Consider the following 26,594-nt stretch of genomic DNA (forward strand, 5'->3'; position numbering starts at 1 on the left):
GGTCTGTTGGGTCTGTTTTGGGGTCTTTGGGGTCATTGGGGTCACTTTGGGGTCACGGGGTCACCTTGGGGTCATTGGGGTCACTGTGGGTTCATTGGGGTCACCTTGGGGTCACGGGGTCACCTTAGGGTCACGGGGTCACTTTGGGGTCATTGGGGTCACTTTGGGGTCACAGGGTCATTGGGGACATCTTTGGGGTCTTTTGGGTCTGTTTTGGGTTCTTTGGGGTCAAGGGGGTCACCTTGGGATCATGGGGTCACTGTGGGGTCACGGGGTCACCTTGGGGTCATTGGGGTCACCTTGGGGTCTTTTGGGTCCCTTTTGGGGTCTTTGGGGTCTATGGGGTCACGGGGTCATTGGGGACATCTTTGGGGTCTTTTGGGTCTGTTTTGGGTTCTTTGGGGTCAAGGGGGTCACTTTGGGGTCACGGGGTCACTGTGGGGTCACGGGGTCACCTTGGGGTCACGGGGTCACCTTGGGGTCATTGGGGTCATCTTGGGGTCATTGGGGTCACCTTGGGGTCATGGGGTCATTGGGGTTTTTTGGGTCTGTTTTGGGTTCTTTGGGGTCCATGGGGTCACCTTGGGGTCAAGGGGTCACTGTGGGGTCACGGGGTCACCTTGGGGTCATTGGGGTCACCTTGGGGTCATGGGGTCATTGGGGTTTTTTGGGTCTGTTTTGGGTTCTTTGGGGTCCATGGGGTCACCTTGGGGTCAAGGGGTCACTGTGGGGTCACGGGGTCACCTTGGGGTCATTGGGGTCACCTTGGGGTCACGGGGTCACCTTTGGGGTCACCTTGGGGTCATGGGGTCATTGGGGTTTTTTGGGTCTGTTTTGGGTTCTTTGGGGTCAAGGGGGTCACCTTGGGGTCACGGGGGTCACTGTGGGGTCACGGGGTCATCATTGAGGTCACGGGGTCACTTTGGGGTCATTGGGGTCACCTTGGGGTCATTGGGGTCACCGTGGGGTCACGGGGCCACCTTTACCCTTTCGGGCTCATTTTGGGGTGGGGCCATTTTGGGCCTCCCCGGACGCATTTCGGGGGGGACGATGACATCATCGATGACGTCACCGATGACGTCATCACCGGGGGGGGCGGGGCCAGGTGTCGCGGTGGGCGGTGACGGCCTTGGGGACAACGGGCGGGGCCTTGGTGACGACGGCGCGGGACGGGCTGGCCCGGATCTGGGACCCCAGGGGCGGGGCTCCGGTGAGGGGGGCGTGGCCTAAAAAAGGGGGCGTGGCCTAAAAGGGGGCGGGGCTTAAGTGGGTGGGGTCCAAGGGGGCGGGGCTTAAGGGGGTGGGGTCAAAGGGGGCGGGGTTTGGGGGCATGGGGGTGAATGGGAGGGGAAAGGGGGCGGGGCTTAAGGGGGTGGGGCTTAAGGGGGCGGGGCTAAAGGGGGTGGGGCTTAAGGGGGTGGGGCTTAAGGGGGTGGGGTCCAAGGGGGTGGGGCTTAAAGGGGTGGGGTCCGAGGGGGCGGGGCTTAAGGGGAGGGGCGGGGCCTGGGGGGTCTATGGGGGGGATTTGGGGGGGATTTGGGGGGGGATTTTGGGGGATTTGGGGGGATTTTGGGGGATTTTGGGGGGGTTTGGGGGGATTTTGGGGGATTTGGGGGGGAATTTTGGGGGATTTGGGGGGATTTTGGGGGGGTTTGGGGGGATTTTGGGGGGATTTGGGGAGATTTTGGGGGATTTGGGGGATTTTGGGGGATTTGTGGGAATTTTTGGGGATTTTGGGGGGGATTTTGGGGGATTTGGGGGGATTTTGGGGGAGATTTTGGGGCATTTGGGGGGATTTGGGGAATCCAAGGGGGCGGGGCTTGGGGAGGAGGTGGGCGGGCCTTAAAGGGTAAATAGCATATAATTTGCATGTGATTTGCATATAATTTGCATATAATTAGCTAAGCCCCGCCCCTTTTTGCAGCTCTCCTATTACCGCTGCCCCGGGCCAATCACCTGCCTCGCCCTGGGGCCCCGCCCCCCCCCAGGCTCCGCCCCCCGGCTGGCGGTGGGCGACCAATTGGGGGGGGTGCACTGCCTGCGCTGGGTCAAGCCCACCCCCCGGGACACGCCCCCTTTTTAGGAAGCCACGCCCCCTTTTTGGGAAGCCACACCCCCTTTTTGGGAAACCACGCCCATTTTTTGGAAGCCGCGCCCCTTTTTTGGAGGACAAGACCATTTTGGGGAAGAAACGCCCATTTTTGGGAAGCCACGCCCCCTTTTTTGGAGGACAAGACCATTTTTGGGAAGCCACGCCTATTTTTTGTGAAGCCACACCCCCTTTTGGGGAAGCCACGCCCCCTTTTTGGGAGGACAAGCCCATTTTTGGGAAGCCACGCCCTCTTTTTTGGAAGATACGCCCCCTTTTCGGAAGAAACACCCATTTTTTGGAGGACACGCCCCCTTTTGGGAAACCACGCCCCTTTTTGGGAGGACACGCCCATTTTTGGGAAGCCACGCCCCCTTTTGGGAAGCCACGCCCCCTTTTGGAAGCCACGCCCCCTTTTCGGAAGCCACGCCCCCTTTGGGGGGGAGCCACACCCATTTTTTGGGGAAGCCACGCCCCCCTTTGGGAGGACACGCCCCCTTTTTTGGAGGACACGCCCGCATTTTGGAAGCCACACCCCTTTTTGGGAAGCCACGCCCACTTTGTGAGGACACGCCCCCTTTTGGAGAAGCCACGCCCCTTTTTGGGAGGACAAGCCCATTTTTTTTGGGAAGCCACGCCCCTTTTTGGGAAGCCACGCCCCTTTTTTGGAATCCACGTCCATTTTGGGAAGCCACGCCCCCTTTTGGGAAATCACGTCCATTTTGGGAAGCCACGCCCGCTTTTTTTGGGAAGCCACGCCCATTTTTTGGAATCCACGCCCATTTTTGGAAGATACGCCCCCTTTTTGGGAAGACACCCCCAATTTTGGGAAACCACGCCCCTTTTTTGGAAGACACGCCCCCTTTTGGGGAGGACACGCCCCCTTTTGGGGAAGCCACGCCACTTTTTGGGAAGCCACTCCCCGTTTTTGGAAGCCACACCCCTTTTTCGGAGGAGAAGACCATTTTGGGGACAAAACACCCATTTTTGGGAAGCCACGCCCCCTTTTAGGAAGCCACGCCCCCATTTTGGAGGCCACGCCCCCTTATGAATGAATAAAGGCTCTTGGCCCCGCCCCCCGTGTCATGACGTCATTGGCCACGCCCCCTTCCCTTAAACCCCGCCCCTTTCCCCTTAACCCCCGCCCATTTCCCTTAAACCCCGCCCCTTTTACCCCAAACCCCGCCCCCTCCCTCCTTCCACCAATCCCCTCCGCCCTCCTCCCGCTCTCAGCCAATCGCGCGCCGCGGGGGGCGTGGCCAGCGCGCGGGGGCGGCGCGGCGGCGGCGGGGGGGGGCTCAGTCGGCGGCGGGACGCCGAAGGGTGCGGATCGGAGGGGTAAAAAGGGGAATTAAGCGGAATTAATTAAGGTAATTAATTAATTAAGGGGATTAATTAAGGGGATTAATTAAGGGGATTAATTAAGGGGATTAATTAATTAAGGGGCTCGACCCGCGTTCCTCCCGCCGCCCCCAGCAGTAGGCGCCGGGCTTTTAGCGGCGTCGTAGATTAAAAAATATTTAAAAAATAAAATAAAAAAAAGCGGCTCCAGGCTTCGCTCGCGCTGCCCGGAGGTACCGGGGGCAGCGCGGATTTCACGGGCTCGTACAAGGGGGTCCTGGGGGGGTCCCCGGGGGTCCTGAGGGGGGGTCCCGGGGGGTCTCTGGGGGGGTCCTGGGGGGGTCCTGGGGGGGTCCCTGGGGGGGTCTCTGGGGGGGTCCCCGGGGGTCTCTGGGGGGGTCCTGGGGGGGGTCCTGGGGGGGTCTGGGGGGGTCCCGGGGGTCTCTGGGGGGGTCCCTGGGGGGGTCCTGGGGGTCCTGGGGGGGGGGGGGGGGGGAGAGGCACAAAATGGCGGCGGCGGACATTTTGTGGAGGGGAATCGTCTTTTTTTGCACTTAAAGGGTTAAATTGTTTGTTTTAAGGTTCGTTTTTTCGTTTTTTTCTCCTTTTTCTGTCAGTTTTTGTGGTTTAATGGGTGTTTTCGAGGTCGGAGCGCTGAGGTAAGCCTCACACCCCTTCAAACCCTCCTAATTCTCATTTTAAAGCCCAATTTTCCCTTTTAAATTCTATTTTATTTTCTTTAACCACTTAAATTATTTATTTTAAACTCTCTTTTTTCATTTTTTTCTCCTTTTCCTGTCAGTTTTTGTGCTTTAATGGCTATTTTCGAACCCGGAGTGCTCAGCTAAGCCTCACACCCATTCAAATCCTCCTTCTGAACCCTAATTTTCCCTTTTAAATTCCCTTTTTTCCTTCTTTAGCCACTTAAATAATTTATTTTAAACTCTCTTTTTTCATTTTTTTCTCCTTTTCCTGTCAGTTTTTGTGCTTTAATGGCTATTTTCGAACCCGGAGCGCTCAGCTAAGCCTCACACCCCTTCAAACCCTCCTTCTAAACCCTAATTTTCCCTTTTAAATTCCCTTTTATCTTCTTTAACCACTTAAATTATTTATTTTAAACTCCCTTTTTTCGTTTTTTTCTTAATTTTCTGTCATTTTTGGTATTTTAATCTCTATTTCCGACCCCGGAGCGCTCAGGTGAGCCTCGCACCCCTTCAAACCCTCCTCCTTCCCCTTTTAACCCCTAATTTTCTTTTTAAATTCACTTTTTCGCCTTTTAACTAACTAATTATCCATTTTAACTTCATTTTATTTTATTTTCTTCTCCTTTTTCTGTCAGTTTTTGTGTTTTAATGGCTATTTTCGAGCCCGGAACGCTCTCACCCCTTCAACTCCCCCCCCCATTTCCCTTCCTCTTTCCCCTTTTAAGCCCTAATTTTCCCTTTTAAATCAATTTTTTCCATTTTTAACTAACTTATTATTCTTTTTAATCTTAATTTTTTCGTTTTCTTCTTCATTTTCTGTCACTTTTTGTGTTTTAATGGCTATTTTTGAACCCAGAACAACACATTTTGTGGAGGCACTCCGGGCACATTTACCACCTCCCCTCCTTTATTATCCCTAAATCTTTTTAAAATCCGCTTTTTTCCACTTAAATTATTTATTTTAAACTTCATTTTTTCATTTTTTTCTCAATTTTCTGTCACATTTTGTGTTTTAATGGCTATTTTCGAACCCAGAACACATTTTTGTGGAGGCGCTCCGGGCACGTTTCCCTCCCTTTTTATCCCTAAATCTTCCTTTTAAAATCCGTTTTTTTTCGACTTAAGCCCTTAAATTATTTATTTTAAACTCTCTTTTTTGATTTTTTATTCCCTTTTCTGTCACTTTTTGTGTTTTAATGGCTATTTTCGAGCCCGGAACGCTCTCACCCCTTTAACCCCCCCCCCCATTTCCCTTCCTTTTTCCCCTTTTAACCCCCAAATTTTCCCTTCAAAACCCCATTTTCTTCTTTTTTAAACCCATTTTTTCCCTTTTTCCTTCATTTTTAATTATTTTCCTTAAATATTAATAACTATTTTTAAGCCCAGAGCGCTCAATAAATCCTCACGCCCCTTTACACCCTCCCCATTTCCCCTCCATTTTTCCCCTTTTTACCCCCATTTTTCCCCTTTTTACCTCATTTTATCTATTTTTAAACTCCCTTTTTTTCCCTTAAACCCCATTTTTTCCCTTTTTTCCCCTTTTTTCTTACATTTTTAATTTTTAATCCCTTTCTTCAATCCTAGAGCCCTCACGCCCCCTCAACCCACCTTTTATCCCCATTTTTTACCCCAATTTCCCCTCTTTTTCCCCCTTTTCACCCCCAATTTTCCCTTTAAACCCCTTTTTTTCCCTCATTTTCCCCCTTTTTTCTTTTATTTGATTAATTTTTGATAAATTCCGATTTCCAAGCCCTGAGCACCCAGATGAGGCTCTGCCTGGGTAAATTTCACCATTTTTACGCTTTTTTACAGCTTTTCGTCGCAATAAACACCCCGTGCTTGTGCCAAAAAGCCCCAAAAGCTGAAATTTGGGGTAAAATCTTTAAAAAATGGTAAAAAATAATAAAAACAGTTTAAAAAAAGAGCAGATTCCCATTTTTCTCAGTCACAGCGCCACGGGCGAGCTTAAAAGTGGGTTAAAAGCGGGGATTTTTGGTAAATATCTTTTTAAGGGGGGTTAGGAGCAGAAAATGATTAAAAATGGGCAAAAAGGGTGAAAAATTTTGGGGGATTTTGGGTTTTTTACCTCAGCGCTGAGCTGAGGGGGCTGCTCCCGGCTTTACAGCGCGGTTTGGAGCCCTGGGCTGGGGTTAAAAGCCAGGGGGAGGAAAAGGATTAAAAATAGGTATTAAATAATGATTAAAAATGTAATAAAATGATAAAAAACGCCGATTTTGCCTCATTTTGGGATGTTTCTTGGGGAGGGGGGGGGGAGGAAGCGCTGAGGCGCCGCCATTTTGAGTGTGGCGCCCAACCCGGCCACAGGGCGGCGCCATTTTGGTTGTGGCATTGCCCATATATGGAGCGGGGCGGGCGAACGGTGGCTTCCTATTGGTCGGATTTTCGCGGGGCGGTGGAACCCTGCGCTCCTATTGGTCGGATTTTCGCGGGCTAGGCCGCCATCTTGAGTGTGGCAGCGCCCGCGGGGATGAGGGGGCCGCCATCTTGGGTGCGGCGATGCCCATATATGGAGCGGGGCGGGCGAAGCGTGGCTTCCTATTGGTCGGTTTTTCGCGCGCTCGGGCGCCATCTTGAGTGCGGCGCCGCCATCTTGGGAAGGTCGCGGGGGCCAAACCGGAAAAGGGGGCAACCGGAAGTGGGGGGGCGTGGCCACGGCAGCAATGGCGGCGGCCGAGGAGGAGGCGGCGGCGGCGGCCGAGGGGGACGGGGAAGGGGGCGACGAGGAGGCCCTGAGGGCCCTGGAGGTGGGGGGGGGCTGGGGGGAGGGGCTGGTTGCCATGGAGACCGGGGGGGGAGGGGGGGTTGCTATGGGGCCTAAGGGGGGGGGCGAGGCCTGGTTGCCATGGAAACGGGGCCTAGAGGGGGACAAGGCCTGGTTGCAATGGAGATTTTGGGTGAAAAAGTCCCATTTCTATGGAGATTTGGGGTGTCAGGGCCTGGTTGCCATGGAAACGGGGCCTAGAGGGTGACAAGGCCTGGTTGCTGTGGAGATTTGGGGTGAAAAAGTCCCATTTCTATGAAGATTTTGGGGTAAAAAAGCATGGTTTCCATGGAAACGAGGCCTAGAGGGGTACAAAACCCAGTTGCTATGGAGATTTGGGGTGACAAGGCCTGGTTGCCATGGAAACGAGGCCTAGAGGGTGACAAAACCCGGTTGCCATGGAGATTTGGGGTGAAAAAGCCTGGTTTCCATGGAAACGGGGAGATTTGGAGTGAAAAAGTCCCGTTTCTATGGTAATTTGGGGTGAAAAAGCCTGGTTTCCATGGAAACGAGGCCTAAAAGGGGACAAGGCCTGGTTGCTATGGAGATTTGGGGTGAAAAAGTCCCATTTCTGTGGCAATTTGGGGTGACAGGGCCTGGTTGCCATGGAAACGAGGCCTAGAGGGGACAAGGCCTGGTTGCTATGGAGATTTGGGGTGAAAAAGTCCCATTTCTATGGCAATTTGGGATGACAGGGCCTGGTTGCCATGGAAACGAGGCCTAGAGGGGGACAAAACCCGGTTGCCATGGAGATTTGGGGTGACAAGGCCCCGTTTCTATGGAGATTTGGGGGTGACAGGGCCTGGTTGCCATGGAAACGAGGCCTAGAGGGGACAAGGCCTGGTTGCCATGGAGATTTGGGGTGAAAAAGCCTGGTTTCCATGGAAACGGGGAGATTTGGGGTGAAAAAGTCCCGTTTCTATGGAAATTTGGGGTGACAGGGCCTGGTTGCCATGGAAACGAGGCCTAGAGGGGGACAAGGCCTGGTTGCTGTGGAGATTTGGGGTGAAAAAGTCCCGTTTCTATGGAGATTTGGGGGTGACAGGGCCTGGTTGCCATGGAAACGGGGTGATTTTGGGGTGATTTGGGGTGAAAAAGTCCCGTTTCTATGGAAATTTGGGGGTGACAGGGCCTGGTTGCCATGGAAACGAGGCCTAGAAGGTGACAAGGCCCCGTTTCCATGGTGATTTGGGGTGAAAAAGTCCCGTTTCTATGGAGATTTGGGGTGTCAGGGTCTGGTTGCCATGGAAACGGGGAGATTTGGGGTGAAAAAATCCCGTTTCTATGGTAATTTGGGGGTGACAGGGCCTGGTTGCCATGGAAACAAGGCCTAGAGGGTGACAAAACCCGGTTGCTATGGAGATTTGGGGTGAAAAAGTCCCGTTTCTATGGAGATTTTGGGGTAAAAAAGCATGGTTTCCATGGAAACGAGGCCTAGAGGGGTACAAAACCCAGTTGCTATGGAGATTTGGGGTGACAAGGCCTGGTTGCCATGGAAACGGGGTGATTTTGGGGTGATTTGGGGTGAAAAAGTCCTGTTTCTATGGAAATTTGGGGTGACAAGGCCTGGTTGCCATGGAAACGAGGCCTAGAGGGGACAAGGCCTGGTTGCTGTGGAGATTTGGGGTGAAAAAGTCCCGTTTCTATGGAGATTTGGGGGTGACAGGGCCTGGTTGCCATGGAAACGAGGCCTAGAGCTGACAAGGCCCCGTTTCCATGGTGATTTGGGGTGAAAAAGTCCCATTTCTATGGTAATTTGGGGTGAAAAAGCCTGGTTTCCATGGAAACGGGGAGATTTGGGGTGAAAAAGTCCCGTTTCCATGGAAATTTGGGGTGACAGGGCCTGGTTGCCATGGAAACGAGGCCTAGAGGGGACAAGGCCTGGTTGCTGTGGAGATTTGGGGTGAAAAAGTCCCATTTCTATGACAATTTGGGGTGACAGGGCCTGGTTGCCATGGAAACGAGGCCTAGAGGGGGACAAGGCCTGGTTGCCATGGAGATTTGGGGGTGACAGGGCCTGGTTGCCATGGAAACGGGGTGATTTGGGGTGACAAGGCCCCGTTTCTATGGAGATTTGGGGTGAAAAAGTCCCATTTCTATGGAGATTTGGGGTGACAAGGCCTGGTTGCCATGGAAACGCGGCCTAGAGGGGGACAAGGCCTGGTTGCTATGGAGATTTGGGGTGAAAAAGTCCCGTTTCTATGGAAATTTGGGGTGACAGGGCCTGGTTGCCATGGAAACGGGGCCTAGAGGGTGACAAGGCCCGGTTGCCATGGAGATTTGGGGTGAAAAAGCTTGGTTTCCATGGAAACGGGGTGATTTGGGGTGACAAGGCCCCGTTTCTATGGAGATTTGGGGTGAAAAAGTCCCATTTCTATGACAATTTGGGGTGACAGGGCCTGGTTGCCATGGAAACGAGGCCTAAAAGGGGACAAGGCCTGGTTGCCATGGAGATTTTGGGGTGACAGGGCCCGGTTGCCATGGAAACGGGGTGATTTGGGGTGATTTGGGGTGACAAGGCCCCGTTTCTATGGTAATTTGGGGTGTCAGGGCCTGGTTGCCATGGAAACGGGGCCTAGAGGGGGACAAGGCCTGGTTGCTATGGAGATTTGGGGTGAAAAACTCCCATTTCTATGAAAATTTGGGGTGTCAGGGCCTGGTTGCCATGGAAACGGGGCCTAGAAGGGGACAAGGCCTGGTTGCTATGGAGATTTGAGGTGAAAAAGTCCCGTTTCTATGGAAATTTCGGGTGACAAGGCCTGGTTGCCATGGAAACGAGGCCTAGAGGGGGATGAGGCCTGGTTGCTATGGAGATTTGGGGTGAAAAACTCCCATTTCTATGAAAATTTGGGGTGTCAGGGCCCGGTTGCCATGGAAACTAGGCCTAAAAGGGGACGAGGCCTGGTTGCTATGGAGATTTGGGGTGAAAAAGTCCCATTTCTGTGACAATTTGGGGTGACAAGGCCTGGTTGCCATGGAAACGGGGCCTAGAGGGGGACAAAACCCGGTTGCCATGGAGATTTGGGGTGAAAAAGCCTGGTTTCCATGGAAACAGGGAGATTTGGGGTGAAAAAGCCCCATTTCTATGGCAATTTGGGGTGTCAGGGCCCGGTTGCCATGGAAACTAGGCCTAGAGGGGGACAAGGCCTGGTTGCTGTGGAGATTTGGGGTGAAAAAGTCCCGTTTCTATGGAGATTTTGGGGTGAAAAAGCATGGTTTCCATGGAAACGGGGAGATTTGGGGTGAAAAAGTCCCGTTTCTATGGCAATTTGGGTTGACAGGGCCTGGTTGCCATGGAAACGAGGCCTAGAAGGTGACAAGGCCCCGTTTCCATGGTGATTTGGGGTGAAAAAGTCCCGTTTCTATGACAATTTGGGGTGACAGGGCCTGGTTTCCATGGAAACGGGGAGATTTGGGGTGAAAAAGTCCCATTTCTATGACAATTTGGGGTGACAAGGCCTGGTTGCCATGGAAACGAGGCCTAGAGGTGACAAGGCCCGGTTGCCATGGAGATTTTGGGGTGAAAAAGCCTGGTTTCCATGGAAACGGGGTGATTTGGGGTGACAAGGACCCGTTTCTATGGAGATTTGGGGTGAAAAAGTCCCATTTCTATGACAATTTGGGGGTGACAGGGCCTGGTTGCCATGGAAACGGGGTAATTTGGGGTGACAAAACCCGGTTGCCATGGAGATTTGGGGTGAAAAAGTCCCGTTTCTATGACAATTTGGGGTGAAAAAGCCTGGTTTCCATGGAAACGGGGTGATTTGGGGTGACAAAGTCCCGTTTCTATGGAGATTTTGGGGTGACAAGGCCCGGTTGCCATGGTGACGACCCCAAAATCCCTTTTTTTCCCCCCAGGAGATGGTGGCCGAGCTGTACCGCTTCAAGGACAGCCTGCGGCTGGGTGACAACCCCCAGAAGGGTGACAACGACACCCCCATGGGTGACAACAACCCCACAGGTGACAAAAATACCCCTAAAGGTGACAAAAACACCCCCACGGGTGACAAAAATACCCCTAAGGGTGACAAAAACAACCCCAAGGGTGACAAAAACACCCCCACGGGTGACAAAAACACCCCTAAGGGTGACAAAAACACCCCAAAAGGTGACAAAAACACCCTAAAAGTGACAAAAACACCCCTAAGGGTGACAAAAACACCCCGAAGGGTGACAAAAACACCCCCAGGGTGACAAAAACACCCCTAAAGGTGACAAAAATACACTAAGGGTGACAAAAACACCCTAAGGGTGACAAAAATACCCCTAAAGGTGACAAAAACACCCCCAGGGTGACAAAAATACCTCTAAGGGTGACAAAAATACCCCAAAGGGTGACAAAAATACCCCTAAGGGTGACAAAAACACCCCTAAAAGTGACAAAAACACCCAAAAAATGACAAAAACACCCTAAAAGTGACAAAAACACCCCAAAAGGTGACAAAAACACCCTAAGGGTGACAAAAAAACCCAAAGGGTGACAAAAACACCCCTAAGGGTGACAAAAACACCCTAAAAGTGACAAAAATACCCCTAAGGGTGACAAAAACACCCTAAAAGTGACAAAAATACCCCTAAGGGTGACAAAAATACCCTAAGGGTGATAAAAACACCCCCAGGGTGACAAAAACACCCCCACAGGTGACAAGAAGACCCCCACGGGTGACAAAAACCCCCCAAAAAGTGACACCGACCCCCAAAAAGGTGACGGCGGTCGCCTGGCGGCGCTGGAGGAGGAGATGGAGCGCACGGTGCAGCGCATGGAGGCCGTGCACGGTGAGCCCCAAAATCACCCAAAACCCCCGAAAAACCCCACCCATAACCCCAAAACCCTGCCAAAAACCCAAAAACCCTGCCCAAAACCCAAAAACCCCACCCAGAACCCCAAAAACCCTGCCCACAACCCAAAAAACCCCACCCATAACCCCAAAACCCTGCCCATAACCCAAAAAACCCCACCCATAACCCCAAAAACCCACGCACAACCCCAAAAAACCCGCGCACAACCCAAAAACCCCCACCGAAAACCCAAAAACCCCCACCCATAACCCAAAAAACCCCACCCATAATCCAAAAACCCCACCCACAACCCAAAAAAACCCGCCCATAACCCCAAAAAAACCCACCCAGAACCCCAAAACTCCGCCCACAACCCAAAAAACCCCGCCCAGAACCCAAAAACCCCACCCAAAACCCAAAAAACCCCACCCAGAACCCAAAAACCCCACCCAAAACCCAAAAAACCCCACCCATAACCCAAAAACCCCGCTTACAACCCAAAAACCCCCGCCCAAAACCCCAAAACCCTGCCCACAACCCAAAAAACCCCACCCATAACCCAAAAAACCCCACCCAGAACCCAAAAACTCTGCCCATAACCCAAAAAACCCCGCATACAACCCCAAAAACCCCGCCCACAACCCAAAAAACCCCGCCCAGAACCCAAAATCCTGCCAAAAACCCAAAAACCCCACCCACAACCCAAAAAACCCTGCCCACAACCCAAAAACCCCGCCCAGAACCCCAAAAACCCCGCCCACAACCCCAAAAACCCTGCCCACAACCCAAAAAACCCCACCCAGAACCCCAAAAACCCCGCCCATAACCTAAAAACCCCGTCCAAAACCCAAAAAAACCCCACCCATAACCCAAAAAACCCCGCCCAGAACCCAAAAAACCCCGCCCACAACCCAAAAAACCCCACCTACGACCCCAAAAACCCCACCCAAAACCCAAAAACCTGCCCAGAACCCAAAAAATCCCACCCATAACCCAAAAAACCCCACCCAAAACCCAAAAAACCCCACCCACAACCCCAAAAAACCCCGCCCAGAACCCCAAAAACCCCGCCCAGAACCCAAAGACCCCACCCATAACCCAAAAAACCCCACCCAAAACCCAAAAACCCCGCCCAGAACCCCAAAACCCCACCCAAAACCCAAAAAACCCCGCCCAGAACCCAAAAACCCCGCCCAGAACCCAAAAACCCCGCCCAGAACCCAAAAACCCCGCCCAGAACCCAAAAAACCCTGCCAAAAACCCAAAAAAACCCGCCCAGAACCCAAAATCCTGCCAAAAACCCAAAAACCCCACCCACAACCCCTAAAACCCCGCCTACAACCCCAAAAACCCCACCCATAACCCAAAAACCCCACCCATAACCCAAAAACTCCACCCATAACCCAAAAAACCCCACCCCAAACCCAAAAACCCCACGCACAACCCAAAAACCCCACCCATAACCCAAAAAACCCTGCCCACAACCCAAAAAACCCCACCCAAAACTCAAAAACCCCGCCCAGAACCCCAAAAACCCCGCCCACAACCCAAAAAACTCCTCCCACAACCCAAAAAACCCCGCCCAGAACCCAAAACCCTGCCAAAAACTCCAAAAGCCCCGCCCACAATGATTAGGCCACGCCTACAAGCCCCAAAGCCCCGCCCACAACCCCCACAAGCCCCGCCCACAAGGCCCCAAACCACGCCCCGTTAAGGCCACGCCCCGTCTATCCTTGCCTGCCCCTTATTTGGCTCTGGCCACGCCCCCTCCGTCTAAACCACGCCCCCTCCACCAAGCCACGCCCCCTCCATTAAACCACACCCCCTCCATTAGGCCCCGCCCCCTCCTTTAAGCCACGCCCCCTTCCCATAAGCCACACCCCTATTAGACCCCGCCCACCTCCATTAAGCCCCACCCCCCTATTAGACCGCGCCCCCTCCCCCAAGCCCCGCCCCGTCCATTAAGCCCCACCCCTTTAATTAAGCCCCGCCCCCTCCCTTAAGCCCCGCCCCCTCCCTTTAACCCCACCCTAACCCCACCCCCATATTAAGCCCCGCCCACCTCCCCTAAGCCCCGCCCCCTCCCCTAAGCCACGCCCCCTATTAGACCCCACCCACCTCCATTAAGCCCCGCCCACCTCCATTAGGCCACACCCCTCCCTTAAGCCCCGCCCCTCCCTTAAACCCCGCCCACCTCCATTAAGCCCCTCCCACCTCCCTTAAGCCCCACCCCCCCCAAGCCCCTCCCCCTTTAAGCCCCGACCCCTCCCCTTAAGCCCCACCCCCAATATTAAGCCCTGCCCACCTCCATTAAGCCCCGCCCACCTCCATTAAGCCCCGCCCACCTCCCCAAGCCCCGCCCACCTCCATTAAGCCCCACCCCTTCCCTTAAGCCCCACCCACCTCCTCCAAGCCCCGCCCACCTCCATTAAGCCCCACCCCCAATATTAAGCCCCGCCCACCTCCCCCAAGCCCCGCCCACCCCCTTTTTTGAAGCCCCGCCCCCTTTTTGAAGCCCCGCCCCCTCAGTGTCCCCCCAGGGCCGGGGCCGGGCGCTGCTGCTGCGGGCGCGGGCGCTGGAGGCGGCCCCGGGGGGCCGGGGGAGGGCGGAGGCGGCGCTGGGCAGGGCCCTGAAGCTGCAGCCGGGGCTGGCGCCCGCCTGGACCCGCCTGGGGGAGGCCCGGTGGAGCCACGGGGACATCACGGGGGCCACGAGGTGCTTCCAGGGGGCGCTGGCGCATGTAAGTAACCCTATAGAGGATCTGGGGGGGATTTTGGGGTTATATCGGGGGTTATAGGGTCAAAAAGGGGGGTTTAGGGTTGATATTGGGGGTTATGGGGTCAGTATGGGGTGTTATAGGGTCAATATTGGGGGTTATAGGGTCAGTATCAGGCGTTATGGGGTCAATTTTGGGGTTATAGGGTCATTATTGGGGGATATGGGGTCAAGATCAGGGGTTATAGGATCGATATCAGGGGTTATAGGGTCAATATTGGGGGTTATGGGGTCAATATTGGGGGTTATAGGGTCAATATCAGGGGTTATAGGGTCGATTTTGGGGTTATAGGGTCGATATTGGGGCTTATAGGGTCAATATTGGGGGTTATGGGGTTGATTTAAGGGTTATAGGGTCAATACCAGGGGTTAAAGGATCACTTTTGGGGTTATAGGGTCAATATTGGGGGTTATAGAATCAATATCAGGGGTTATAGGGTCCGTATGGGGTGTTATAGGGTTGATTTAGTGGTTATAGGGTCAATATTGGGGGTTATAGGGGGATTTGGGGGGGATTTGGGGGGTTATAGGGTCGATATCAGGGGTTATAGGGTCAATAGTGGGGGTTATAGGGTCAATATCAGGGGTTATGGGGTCAATATTGGGGTTATAGGGTCAGGATCAGGGGTTATGGGGTCGATTTCAGGGGTTATAGGGTCAAAAAGAGGGGGTTTAGGGTTGATTTTGGGGTTATAGGGTCGATATCAGGGGTTATAGGGTCAATATTGGGGGTTATGGGGTCAATATTGGGGGTTATGGGGTCAAAAAGAGGGGTTTTAGGGTCGATTTTGGGGTTATAGGGTCGATATTGGGGGTTATAGGGTCAGTATCAGGGGTTATGGGGTCACTATGGGGAGTTAAAGGGTCGATTTTGGGGTTATAGGGTCAATATCAGGGGTTGTAGGGTCGATATCAGGGGTAATGGGGTCAAAAAGAGGGGTTTTAGGGTCAGTTTAGGGGTTATAGGGTCAATTTAGGGGTTATAGGGTCGATTTAGGGGTTATGGGGTCAGTATGGGGGTTATGGGGTGGATTTAGGGGATTTGGGGCGATTTGGGGTCAATTTGGGGTGGATGTAGGGGATTTTGGGGGGATTTGGTGTGGATTTGGGGTCTTTTGGGGTGCATTTGGGGGATTTGGGGCTATTTAGGGTGGATTCGGGGTGGATTTCGGGGATTTAGGGTCATTTGGGGTGGATTCGGGGCGGATTCGGGGTCATTTGGGGTAGATTTGGGGGATTTGGGGTCTTTCGGGGTGGATTTGGGGGATTTGGGGTCAATTTGGGATTGATGGGTGGATTTAGGGGATTTGGGGTGGATTTGGGGGATTTGGGGTCATTTGGGAGATTTGGGGGGGATTTGGGGTGGATTTGGGGCAGATTCAGGGTGAATTTGGGGGATTTAGGGTCAATTTGGGCTAGATTTGGGGGATTTGGGGTCATTTTGGGTGGATTTGGGGTGGATTTAGTGCATTTGGTTTTTTTCCATTTTTTTTTTTTCCTGTTTTTTTTCCTTTTTTTTGTTTTTTTTTTCCCTTTTTTGTTTTTTTCCCTTTTTGCTTTTTTTCCCTCTTTTATTTTTTTTCCTTTTTTTTCCCATTTTTGTTTTATTCTTTTTTTTGTTTTTTTCCCTTTTTTGTTTTTTTTTCCCTTTTTTTCCCATTTTTGTTTTTTTTTCCTTTTTTTTCCCATTTTTGTTTTTTTTCCCTTTTTTTCCCTTTTTTGTTTTTTTTCCCTTTTTTTTTCCCTTTTTATTTTTTTTTCCTTTTTTCTTTTTTTTCCCTTTTTTGTTTTTTTTTCCCTTTTTTTCCCTTTTTTGTTTTTTTCCCTTTTTTTTCCCTTTTTTGTTTTTTTTTTTCCCGTTTTTGTTTTTTTTTCCCCATTTTTGTTTTTTTCCCCTTTTTTTCCCTTTTTCTTTTCCCTTTTTTATTTTTTTTCCATTTTTTCCCGTTTTTCTTTTTTTCCCCCTTTTAGTGTTTTTTCCCTTTTTTTTATTTTTTCCCATTTTCGTTGTTTTTTCCCTTTTTTGTTTTTTTCCCTCTTTTATTTTTTTTCCTTTTTTTTTCCCCTTTTTGTTTTTTTTTCCATTTTTTTCCCTTTTTTTCTTTTTTCCCATTTATTTCCTTTTTATTTTTTTCCCTTTTTTTTTCTTTTTTCCCTCTTTTATCTTTTCCCTTTTTTCTTTTTTTTCCCTTTTTCTTTTTTTTCCCTTTTTTCTTTTTTTTCCCTTTCTTTTTTTTCCCATTTTTGTTTTTTTTCCCATTTTTGTTTTTTTTCTCTTTTTTTTTTTTTTCCATTTTTTTTCCCCGTTTTTTGTTTTTCCATTTTTTCCCCTTTTTTTTCTTTTTTCCCCTTTTTTTTCTTTTTTCCCCTTTTTTTCCATTTTTTCCCCTTTTTTTTCTTTTTCCCCCTTTTTTTTCTTTTTCCCATTTTTCCCATTTTCCCCCTTTTTCCCCCCAAAAGTGCGACGACCCCGAAGCCCACCGCCTGCTGTCCATGGCCCTTCGCCGGGGGGGGTCCCTGCAGGAGGGGCTGGCCCAGGCCGAGGCCGCCGTGCGCTGCGACCCCACAGCCGGCAGCTCCTGGTGTGAGTGGGGGGCTTACGGGGTCCTTATAGGGTCGGGGGGCTTTTGGGGGGTCCCTATGGGGTCAGCGGGTCGGGGTCAACAGGGTTTGGTCGGGACGGTTTTGGGGTTAAATGCTGCGATTTTGGGGTCAATCGGGCTAAAGGGGGAGGTTCTAGGGATAAAAGATCTTTTAGGGTCGTTTTGGGGTTTTATAGGGTCGGGGGGCTTCTGGGGGGTCCCTATGGGGTCAGCGGGTCGGGGGCAATAGGGTTTGGTCGGGATGGTTTTGGGGTTAAATGCTGCGATTTTGGGGTCGATCGGGCTAAAGGGGGAGGTTCTAGGATTGAAAAATCTTATGGGGTCGTTTTGGGGTTTTATAGGGTCGGGGGGCTTCGGGGGGGTCCCTATGGGGTCAGCGGGTCGGGGCCAATAGGGTTTGGTCAGGACGGTTTTGGGGTTAAATGCTGCGATTTTGGGGTCGATCGGGCTAAAGGGGGAGGTTCTAGGGATAAAAGATCTTTTAGGGTCGTTTTGGGGTTTTATAGGGTCGGGGGGCTTTTAGGGGGTCCCTATGGGGTCAGCGGGTTGGGGTTAAGGGGGGTTAATGGGGAGGTTTTTGGGGTTAAATGCTGCGATTTTGGGGTCGATCGGGCTAAAGGGGGAGGTTCTAGGGCTTTGGGAACATTTAGGGTCGTTTTGGGGTTTTATAGGGTCGGGGGGCTTCAGGGGGGTCCCTATGGGGTCAGCGGGTCGGGGTTAAGGGGGGTTAATGGGGAGGTTTTTGGGGTTAATTCATGCGATTTTGGGGTCGATCGGGCTAAAGGGGGAGGTTCTAGGGATAAAAGATCTTTTAGGGTCGTTTTGGGGTTTTATAGGGTCGGGGGGCTTTTGGGGGGTCCCTATGGGGTCACCGGGTCGGGGGCAATAGGGTTTGGTCGGGGGGGTTTTGGGGTTAATTCATGCGATTTTGGGGTCGATCGGGCTAAAGGGGGAGGTTCTAGGGCTAAAAGATCTTTTAGGGTCGTTTTGGGGTTTTATAGGGTCGGGGGGCTTTTGGGGGGTCCCTATGGGGTCAGCGGGTCGGGGGCAATAGGGTTTGGTGGGGAGGATTTTGGGGTTAATTCATGCAATTTTGGGGTCGATCGGGCTAAAGGGGGAGGTTCTAGGGATAAAAGATCTTTTAGGGTCGTTTTGGGGTTTTATAGGGTCGGGGGGCTTCTGGGGGGTCCCTATGGGGTCAGCGGGTCGGGGTCAATAGGGTTTGGTGGGGACATTTTTGGGGTTAATTCATGCGATTTTGGGGTCGATCGGGCTAAAGGGGGAGGTTCTAGGGCTAAAAGATGTTTTAGGGTCGTTTTGGGGTTTTATAGGGTCGGGGGGCTTTTGGGGGGTCCCTATGGGGTCAGCGGGTCGGGGTTAAGGGGGGTTAATGGGGAGGTTTTTGGGGTTAAATGCTGCGATTTTGGGGTCGATCGGGCTAAAGGGGGAGGCTCTAGGGCTATGAGAATATTTAGAGTCGTTTTGGGGTTTTATAGGGTCGGGGGGCTTTTGGGGGGTTCCTATGGGGTCAGCGGGTCGGGGTCAATAGGGTTTGGTCAGGAGGTTTTTGGGGTTAATTCCTGCGATTTTGGGGTCGATCGGGCTAAAGGGGGAGGTTCTAGGGCTTTGGGAACATTTAGGGTCGTTTTGGGGTTTTATAGGGTCGGGGGGCTTTTAGGGGGTCCCTGTGGGGTCAGCGGGTCGGGGTCAATAGGGTTTGGTGGGGAGGTTTTTGGGGTTAAATGCTGCGATTTTGGGATCAATCGGGCTAAAGGGGGAAGTTCTAGGGATAAAAGATCTTTTAGGGTCGGTTTGGGGTTTTATAGGGTCGGGGGGCTTTTGGGGGGTCCCTGTGGGGTCAGGGGGTGTTTATGGGGTCGTTATAGGGTCGGGGGGCTTTATGGGGTCTTATAGGGTCGTTATTGGGTCGGGAGGTTTTTATAGGGTTTTGGGGTTTTTATGGGGTTTTGGGGTTTTTATGGGGTCCTTATAGGTTCGGGGGGGTTTTATGGGGTCAGGGGGGTTTTATGGGGTCGGGGAGGTTTTTGGGGTCAGGGGGTGGTTATGGGGTCGTTATGGGGTCGGGGGGCTTTATGGGGTCTTATAGGGTCGTTATAGGGTCGGGAGGTTTTTATAGGGTTTTGGGGTTTTTATGGGGTTTTGGGGATTTTATGGGGTCCTTATAGGTTCGGGGGGGGTTTATGGGGTCAGGGGGTGTTTATGGGGTCGTTATAGGGTCGGGGGGCTTTATGGGGTCTTATAGGGTCGGGAGGTTTTTATAGGGTTTTGGGGTTTTTATGGGGTTTTGGGGTTTTTATGGGGTCCTTATAGGTTCGGGGGGGGTTTATGGGGTCAGGGGGTGTTTATGGGGTCGTTATAGGGTCGGGGGGCTTTATGGGGTCTTATAGGGTCGGGAGGTTTTTATAGGGTTTTGGGGTTTTTATGGGGTTTTGGGGTTTTTATGGGGTCCTTATAGGGTCGGGGGGCTTTTATGGGGTCGGGGGGGTTTTATGGGGTCGGGGGTTGTTTATGGGGTCGTTTTGGGGTCCCTAAATCCCCGTTTTTTCCCCCAGACGTGCTGGGCAACGCCTACGTCTCGCTCTTCTTCGCCGGGGGGCAGAGCCCCGAGGCCGCTCGCCGCGCGCTGGGCGCCTACGCGCAGGCGGTAGGCGGCCCTATAAATTTTTGGGGGACCCTATAGGGCCGGGGGGGGACCCTATAGGGCCGGGGGGGACCCTATAGGGCCTTTGGGGTCCCTATAAGGCCTGGGGGGGCGTTATGGGGCAGGGGGAGGGCGTTATAGGGCCGGGGAGGGCGTTATAGGGCCGGGGAGGGGTTATAGGGTCAGGGGGTCTTGTAGGGTCCCTATAGGGCCGGGGGTCGCTATGGGGTCTCTATGGGGCCCTATAGACTCTATAGGGTCGCTATAGGGCCGGGGGTGTCTATGGGGTCCCTATGGGGCCCTATGGTCCCTATAGGGCCTGGGGCTGCTATGGGGTCTCTATGGGGCCCTATAGTCGCTATAGGGTCCCTATAGGGCCAGGAGTGTCTATGGGGTCGTTATGGGGCCCTATGGCCACTATAGGGCCTGGGGCTGCTATGGGGTCTCTATGGGGCCCTATAGTCGCTATAGGGTCACTATAGGGCCCTATAGGGCTGGAGTTTGCTATGGGGTCCCTATAGGGCCAGGGGGTTCCATGGGGTCGTTATGGGGCCCTATGGCCACTATAGGGCCTGGGGCCGCTATGGGGTCTCTATGGGGCCCTATAGACTCTATAGGGTCACTATAGGGCCCTATAGGGCTGGAGTTTGCTATGGGGTCCCTATAGGGCCGGGGGTGTCTATGGGGTCCCTATGGGGCCCTATGGTCCCTATAGGGCTTGGGGACGCTATGGGGTCTCTATGGGGCCCTATAGACTCTATAGGGTCACTATAGGGCCAGGGCTGTCTATGGGGTCCCTATAGGGCCAGGGGGTTCCATGGGGTCCCTATGGGGCCATACGGCCACTATAGGGCCTGGGGCCGCTATGGGGTCTCTATGGGGCCCTGTAGTCTCTATAGGGTCACTGTGGGGCCCTATAGGGCTGGAGTTTGCTATGGGGTCCCTATAGGGCCAGGGGTGTCTATGGGGTCTCTATGGGGCCCTATGGCTGCTATAGGGCCTGGGGCCGCTATGGGGTCTCTATGGGGCCCTATAGACTCTATAGGGTCACTATAGGGCCCTATAGGGCTGGAGTTTGCTATGGGGTCCCTATAGGGCCAGGGGTGTCTATGGGGTCCCTATAGGGCCGGGGGTGTCTATGGGGTCCCTATAGGGCCTGGGGCTGCTATGGGGTCTCTATGGGGCCCTATAGTCGCTATAGGGTCCCTATAGGGCCAGGGGTGTCTATGGGGTCATTATGGGGCCATACGGCCACTATAGGGCCTGGGGCCGCTATGGGGTCTCTATGGGGCCCTATAGACGCTATAGGGTCACTGTGGGGCCCTACAGCCCCTATAGGGCCCTATGGTCGCTATGGGGCCCTATGGGGCCTAGCGGGGCCTATTGGGGCCTATGGGGCAGGCCCCGTTGCTAGGGCCCGGCCCGGTTGCTAGGGGGCGTGGCCCCACGTCTCCATGGTAACGAGGCCCCGCCCCCCCCCCCGTCAGGAAAAAATCGACCCCGCCGCCGCAGCCAATCCCGACCTCCACCTCAACCGCGCCACGGTACGGCAGCCAATGGGGAGCGAGCGGGGGCGGGACTAAGGGCGGGAGGGCGGGGGGGGGAGGCAGCCAATGGGGAGCGAGCGGGGGCGGGACTAGGGGCGGGAGGGAAGAGCGGCGGGGGAATCAGCCAATGGGGAGCGAGGAGCGGCGCGGCTCAGCCAATGGGCGCGCAGCTGCTGCAGTACCAGGAGCGCTACGGGGCCGCCCTGGAGGGGCTGGCGCGCGCCGCCGCCTTGGCGCCGGAGTGGGCGGAGCCGCGCATGCGCCACGCGAGGCTCCTCGACTTCCTGGGCCGCCTCTGCGCGTTGCTGGGCAACCGCGTGAGTGACGGGAGGGGGGGGGGGCGGGGCTTAAAGGGGAAGGGGCGGGGCTTAAGGGAGGGGGCGGGGTTTAAGGGAGGGGGAGGCGGCGGCCATTTTGGGGGGGGTTTGGGGGAGATTTTGGGGATTTGGGGGTGGTTTTGGGGGGTTTTGGGGGGATTTTAGGGAATTTGGGGGGGATTTGGAGAGATTTGGGGGATTTGGGGGGGAATTAGAGGGATTTTGGGGGATTTTAGAGGGATTTTGTTGGAATTTGCAGAATTTGGGGCATTTTGGGGGACTTTGGGGGGATTTTGGGGGGATTTTGTGGTAATTTGGGGGGATTGGGGGCATTTTGGGGATGATTTAGGGGACTTTGGGGGGATTTTGGGGGATTTTGTGGTAATTTGAGGGGATTTGGGGGATTTTGGGGGCAATTTGAGGGATTTTGGGGGATTTTAGAGGGATTTTGTGGGAATTTGCAGAATTTGGGGCATTTTGGGGGGATTTTGGGGGGATTTGGGGGATGATTTGGGGGATTTTGGGGGGATTTTGGGGGGATTTTGAGGTAATTTGAGGGGATTTGGGGCATTTTGGGGGAATTTGGAGGGATTTGGGGGATTTTGGGGATGATTTGGGGGACTTTGGGGGGATTTTGTGGTAATTTGGTGGGATTTGGGAGGATTTTGGGGGGAATTTGAGGGATTTTGGGGGATTTTAGAGGGATTTTGTTGGAATTTGCAGAATTTGGGGCATTTTGGGGGGTTTTTGGGGGGATTTGGGGGAATTTTGGGGAGGATTTGGGGCATTTTGGGGGGTTTTGGGGGAGTTTGGGGCGTTTTGGGGGATCTTGGGGGGACTTTGGGGGGATTTAGGGCATTTGGGTGGGATTTTAGGGGATTTTGGGGGGATTTGGAGGGATTTGGTGGGGGATTTGGGGTATTTTGGGGGGATTTTGGGGGGATTTTAGGGGGAATTGGGGGGGTTTGGTGGGATTTGGGGGTTTTTGGGGGGATTTGGGGGAGGATTTGTGGGATTTTGTGGGGATTTTGTGGGAATTTGGGGGTTTTGGGGGGGATTTGGGGGAATTTTGGGACAACTTGGGGGCATTTTGGGGGAATTTGGGAAAATCTGGGGCAATTTGGGGGGATTTTGTTGTAATTTGGGGGATTTAGGGCGTTTTGGGGACATTTGGATGGATTTGGGGGCATTTTGGGCGGATTTTGGGGGATTTGGGAGAATTTTGGGGTGATATGGGGCAACCTTGGGGCATTTTGGAGGGATTTGGGGAGGATTTGGGGCATTTGGGGGCATTTTAGGGGAATTTGGGGCATTTTGGGTGGATTTGGGGCAATTTGAGGGATTTGGTGTATTTTGGGGGGAATTTGGGGGTTTGGGGAATTTGGGGGGAAATTTGGAGGAATTTGGGGGCATTTTAAGGGGGATTTGGGGCCATTTGGGGTGGATTTGGGACCATTTGGGGCCGTCTTTGGTAGATTTGGGGCCATTTAGGGTTATTTTGGGTCCTTTGGGGTGGATTTGGGGCCATTTGGGGTGGTTTTGGGTCCATTTAGAATTATTTTGGGTCCTTTGGCGTGGATTTGGGGCCATTTGGGGCCATCTTTGGTGGATTTGGGTCCATTTGGGGTGGATTTGGGGCCATTTGGGGTTATTTTGGGATCATTTAGGGTTATTTTGGGTCCTTTGGGGTGGATTTGGGGCCATTTGGGGTGGATTTGGGGCCTTTTAGGGTTATTCGGGGTCCATTTGGGGCCATATAGCGTGAATTTGGGGCCATTTGGGGTTATTTTGGGTCCTTTGGAGTGGATTTGGGGCCATTTGGGGCCATTTTGGGTGGTTTGGGGGCCATTTAGGGTGGATTTGGGGCCATTTTGGGTGGTTTTGGGGCCATTTGGGGTGAACTTGGGGCCATTTGGGGCCATTTTGGGTGGATTTGGGTGGTTTTGGGGCCATTTAGGGTTATTTTGGGTCCTTTGGGGTGGATTTGGGGCCATTTGGGGTGGATTTGGGACCATTTAGGGTGGATTTGGGGCCATTTAGGGTTATTTTGGGTCCTTTGGGGTGGTTTTGGGCCATTTTGGGTGCTTTTGGGGCCATTTTGGGTGGATTTGAGGCCATTTTGGGTGGATTTGGGGCCATTTGGGGTTATTTTGGGTGTTTTTGGGGGACATTTTGGGTGTTTTTGGGGCCATTTGGGGTTATTTTGGGGCCATTTGGGGCCATTGAGGGTGGATTTGGGGCCATTTATGGTTATTTTGGGTCCATTTGGGGTGGATTTGGGGCTGGTTTTGGGTCCATTTCCCTCCTTTTAGGGCAAAGTGCGGGGCAAGCGGCTGCGGGGCCTTTTGGGGTCGCTGCCCCCGTCCCTTTTGGGGCCGCTGGGGGGGGTCCCGACCCTTTTGGGGTCGCTGCGTTTTGGGGCCAACCCCGGGCGGGCGCTGCTGGGCCGGGTCCTCTTCAGCCTCACCCCGGACGAGGGCGTCCCCCTGTGAGTTTTGGGGTCATTTTGGGGGTTTTTGGGGTTTTTGGGGGGGGTTATGGGGTCGGGGAGGGGTTGTAGGGTCAGGGGGAGGGGGGGTTTGGGGGGGTTTAGGGGGGTTTTGGGGGGTTTAGGGGGGTTTTGGGGAGGTTTTAGGGGTTTTTGGGGGGTTTTGGGTGATCCTATCAGCGGGAGCATGGCCCTATAAGTGCACTGGGGTGTACTGGGAGGGGACTGGGGGATACTGGGAGGGGACTGGGCTATACTGGGAGGGACTGGGGGGGACTGGGATATGCTGGGAGGGACTGGGAGGGGACTGGGGGGGACTGGGAGGGACTGGGAGGGGACTGGGAGGGGAGTGGGGGATACTGGGAGAGGACTAGGATATACTGGGAGGGACTGGGAGGGGACTGGGGGATACTGGGAGGGGACTGGGCGATACTGGGAGGGGACTGGGCTATACTGGGAGGGACTGGGGGGGGCTGGGATGAACTGGGAGGGATTGGGAGGGGTTGTTGGGTACTGGGGGAGAACTGGGATATACTGGGAGGGCACTGGGAGGGGACTGGGGGATACTGGGATATACTGGGAGGGCTCTGTGCTGCTTTATACTGGGCTATACCAGTTTGTACCGGTATATACTGGTCCGTACTGGTCCATACTGGTTTATACTGGTCCATACTGGTTTGTACTGGTTTATACTGGTTCTTACTGGTTTATACTGGTTTGTACTGGTTCTTACTGGTTTGTACTGGTGCAGGACGCTGGGGGTGGCGGATGGGGCGGGGGCGGTGGCGGCCGTCAGCGTCTTCAACGCGGCCCCAAACTGGGGGGTACTGGTGGGGGACGCCCTGGGGCTGCCCGAGCCCCGCCTGCGCCAGCAACTGGTGCAGCACCAGGGGAAGGTAACTGGGAGCACTGGGAGGCGCTGGGAGGGGGTTTGGGGGGGGCTGGGGGGGGACTGGGAGGGACTGGGAGGCACTGGGAAGGGGTTTGGGGGGGGTTAAAGGGGACTGGGAGGGAACTGGGATATACTGGGAGTGACTGGGAGGGGACTGGGAGGGGGTTAAGGGGGACTGGGAGGGCACTGGGATGAACTGGGAGGGATTGGGAGGGGGTTGTTGGTTAGTGGGGGGGAACTGGGATGAACTGGGAGTAAACTGGAATATACTGGGAGCAACTGGGAGGGACTGGGAGGGGGTTTGGGGGGCATATGGGGGGACTGGGAGGGGGCTGGGATGTACTGGGAGGGGACTGGGCCATACTGGGAGGGACTGGGAGGGACTGGTAAGGGGTTAAAGGGGACTGGGAGGGTACTGGGAGGATACTGGGAGGGAACTGGGATATACTGGGAGGGACTGGGAGGGGGTTAGGGAGGATTGGGGGGTATTGGGATTTACTGGGAGGGTACTGGGAGGGCACTGGGTTATACTGGGAGGGACTGGGATGAACTGGGAGGGGGTCTGGGGAGGTGTGGGCATACAGGGAAGGCCTGGGCTATACTGGGAGGGAGCTGGGGGGCACTGGGGTGTACTGGGAGGGGACTGGGATGAACTGGGAGGACACTGGGATATACTGGGAGGGACTGGGAGGGGACTGGGGCATACTGGGATATACTGGGAGGGGTCTGTGCTACTTTATACTGGTTTGTACTGGGCCGTACCAGTTTGTACCAGTATATACTGGTCCGTACTGGTCCATACTGGTTTATACTGGTCCATACTGGTTTGTACTGGTTTATACTGGTCCGTACTGGTCTATTTATACTGGTCCTTACTGGTGTATACTGGTTTGTACTGGGCTATACCAGTTTGTACCAGTATATACCGGTCCGTACTGGTCCCTACTGGTCCCTACTGGTCCGTACTGGTCCCTACTGGTCCGTACTGGTCCTTACTGGTTTATACTGGTTCTTACTGGTCTATTTATACTGGTCCTTACTGGTGTATACTGGTTTGTACTGGGCTATACCAGTTTGTACCAGTATATACCGGTCCCTACTGGTCCGTACTGGTCCATACTGGTCTATACTGGTCCCTACTGGTCCGTACTGGTCCTTACTGGTTTATACTGGTTCTTACTGGTCTATTTATACTGGTCCTTACTGGTGTATACTGGTTTGTACTGGGCTATACCACTTTGTACCAGTATATACCAGTCCCTACTGGTCCATACTGGTCCCTACTGGTCCATACTGGTCCGTACTGGTCCTTACTGGTTTATACTGGTTCTTACTGGTGCAGACGTTCTCCTTCGTGTCCATCCGGGTCCCGTCCCCGCTGTCCCTGGTGGTCAACGGGCGCCGCCCCCCCCCCTCGGCCGCCGCCCCCCCCCGGCTGCAGTGCTCCAACCCCCCCAATTAACCAATTACCCCCCTCATTAACGCGTGACGTCATCAATCCGCGCCCCGCCCCCTGCCCTGGGGTGGGCGGGGCTTGGGAAAAGGGGGCGGGGCCGCATGGGGGCCGCCATCTTGGGGGTGGCGGCGGGAGGTGGGGGCGGCCATGTTGGGTGT

At 53.7% G+C, this 26,594-nt stretch overlaps 2 protein-coding genes and 1 long non-coding RNA gene across 9 annotated transcripts in view; all 3 read left to right on the forward strand.

Moving 5' to 3' along the window:
- LOC140000032 (telomerase protein component 1-like) overlaps positions 1 to 2,234 on the forward strand; it is a 63,291-nt gene extending 61,057 nt beyond the window's left edge. For 5 of the 6 annotated variants that reach the window (XM_072029733.1, XM_072029736.1, XM_072029737.1 and 2 more), the window contains 2 exons: positions 1,106 to 1,210; positions 1,925 to 2,232. In XM_072029733.1, coding sequence (XP_071885834.1) covers positions 1,106 to 1,210; positions 1,925 to 2,083 — 264 coding nt within the window. In that variant the 3' untranslated portion in view covers positions 2,084 to 2,232. Of the gene's footprint in view, positions 1 to 1,105; positions 1,211 to 1,924 lie in introns of all 6 variants that reach the window. The other variant, XM_072029734.1, reaches the window with a different exon arrangement.
- A 1,065-nt stretch (positions 2,235 to 3,299) lies between these two features.
- Positions 3,300 to 6,058, forward strand: LOC140000034 (uncharacterized). Its single transcript, XR_011805355.1, has 2 exons — positions 3,300 to 3,459; positions 4,048 to 6,058. It is a non-coding gene; the product is annotated as an uncharacterized lncRNA (long non-coding RNA).
- A 685-nt stretch (positions 6,059 to 6,743) lies between these two features.
- On the forward strand, positions 6,744 to 26,458 carry TTC5 (tetratricopeptide repeat domain 5). Of its 2 annotated transcripts, none has more exons than XM_072029710.1 (11): positions 6,744 to 6,899; positions 10,775 to 10,898; positions 11,558 to 11,692; positions 14,225 to 14,436; positions 16,932 to 17,055; positions 19,648 to 19,739; positions 21,224 to 21,280; positions 21,454 to 21,600; positions 23,913 to 24,088; positions 24,840 to 24,984; positions 26,323 to 26,458. In XM_072029710.1, the coding sequence occupies exons 1-11, from the start codon at positions 6,816 to 6,818 to the stop codon at positions 26,440 to 26,442; spliced, it is 1,416 nt and encodes a 471-aa protein (XP_071885811.1). In that variant the 5' UTR covers positions 6,744 to 6,815; the 3' UTR covers positions 26,443 to 26,458. The 2 variants fall into 2 exon arrangements, with proteins under 2 accessions (XP_071885811.1, XP_071885812.1); XM_072029711.1 differs by having other exon boundaries at positions 10,775 to 10,877.
- Positions 26,459 to 26,594: the final 136 nt, after the last annotated feature.

The sequence above is a fragment of the Anas platyrhynchos genome, chromosome 31 (genome assembly GCF_047663525.1).
Source record: "Anas platyrhynchos isolate ZD024472 breed Pekin duck chromosome 31, IASCAAS_PekinDuck_T2T, whole genome shotgun sequence".
Classification (NCBI taxonomy): domain Eukaryota; kingdom Metazoa; phylum Chordata; class Aves; order Anseriformes; family Anatidae; genus Anas; species Anas platyrhynchos.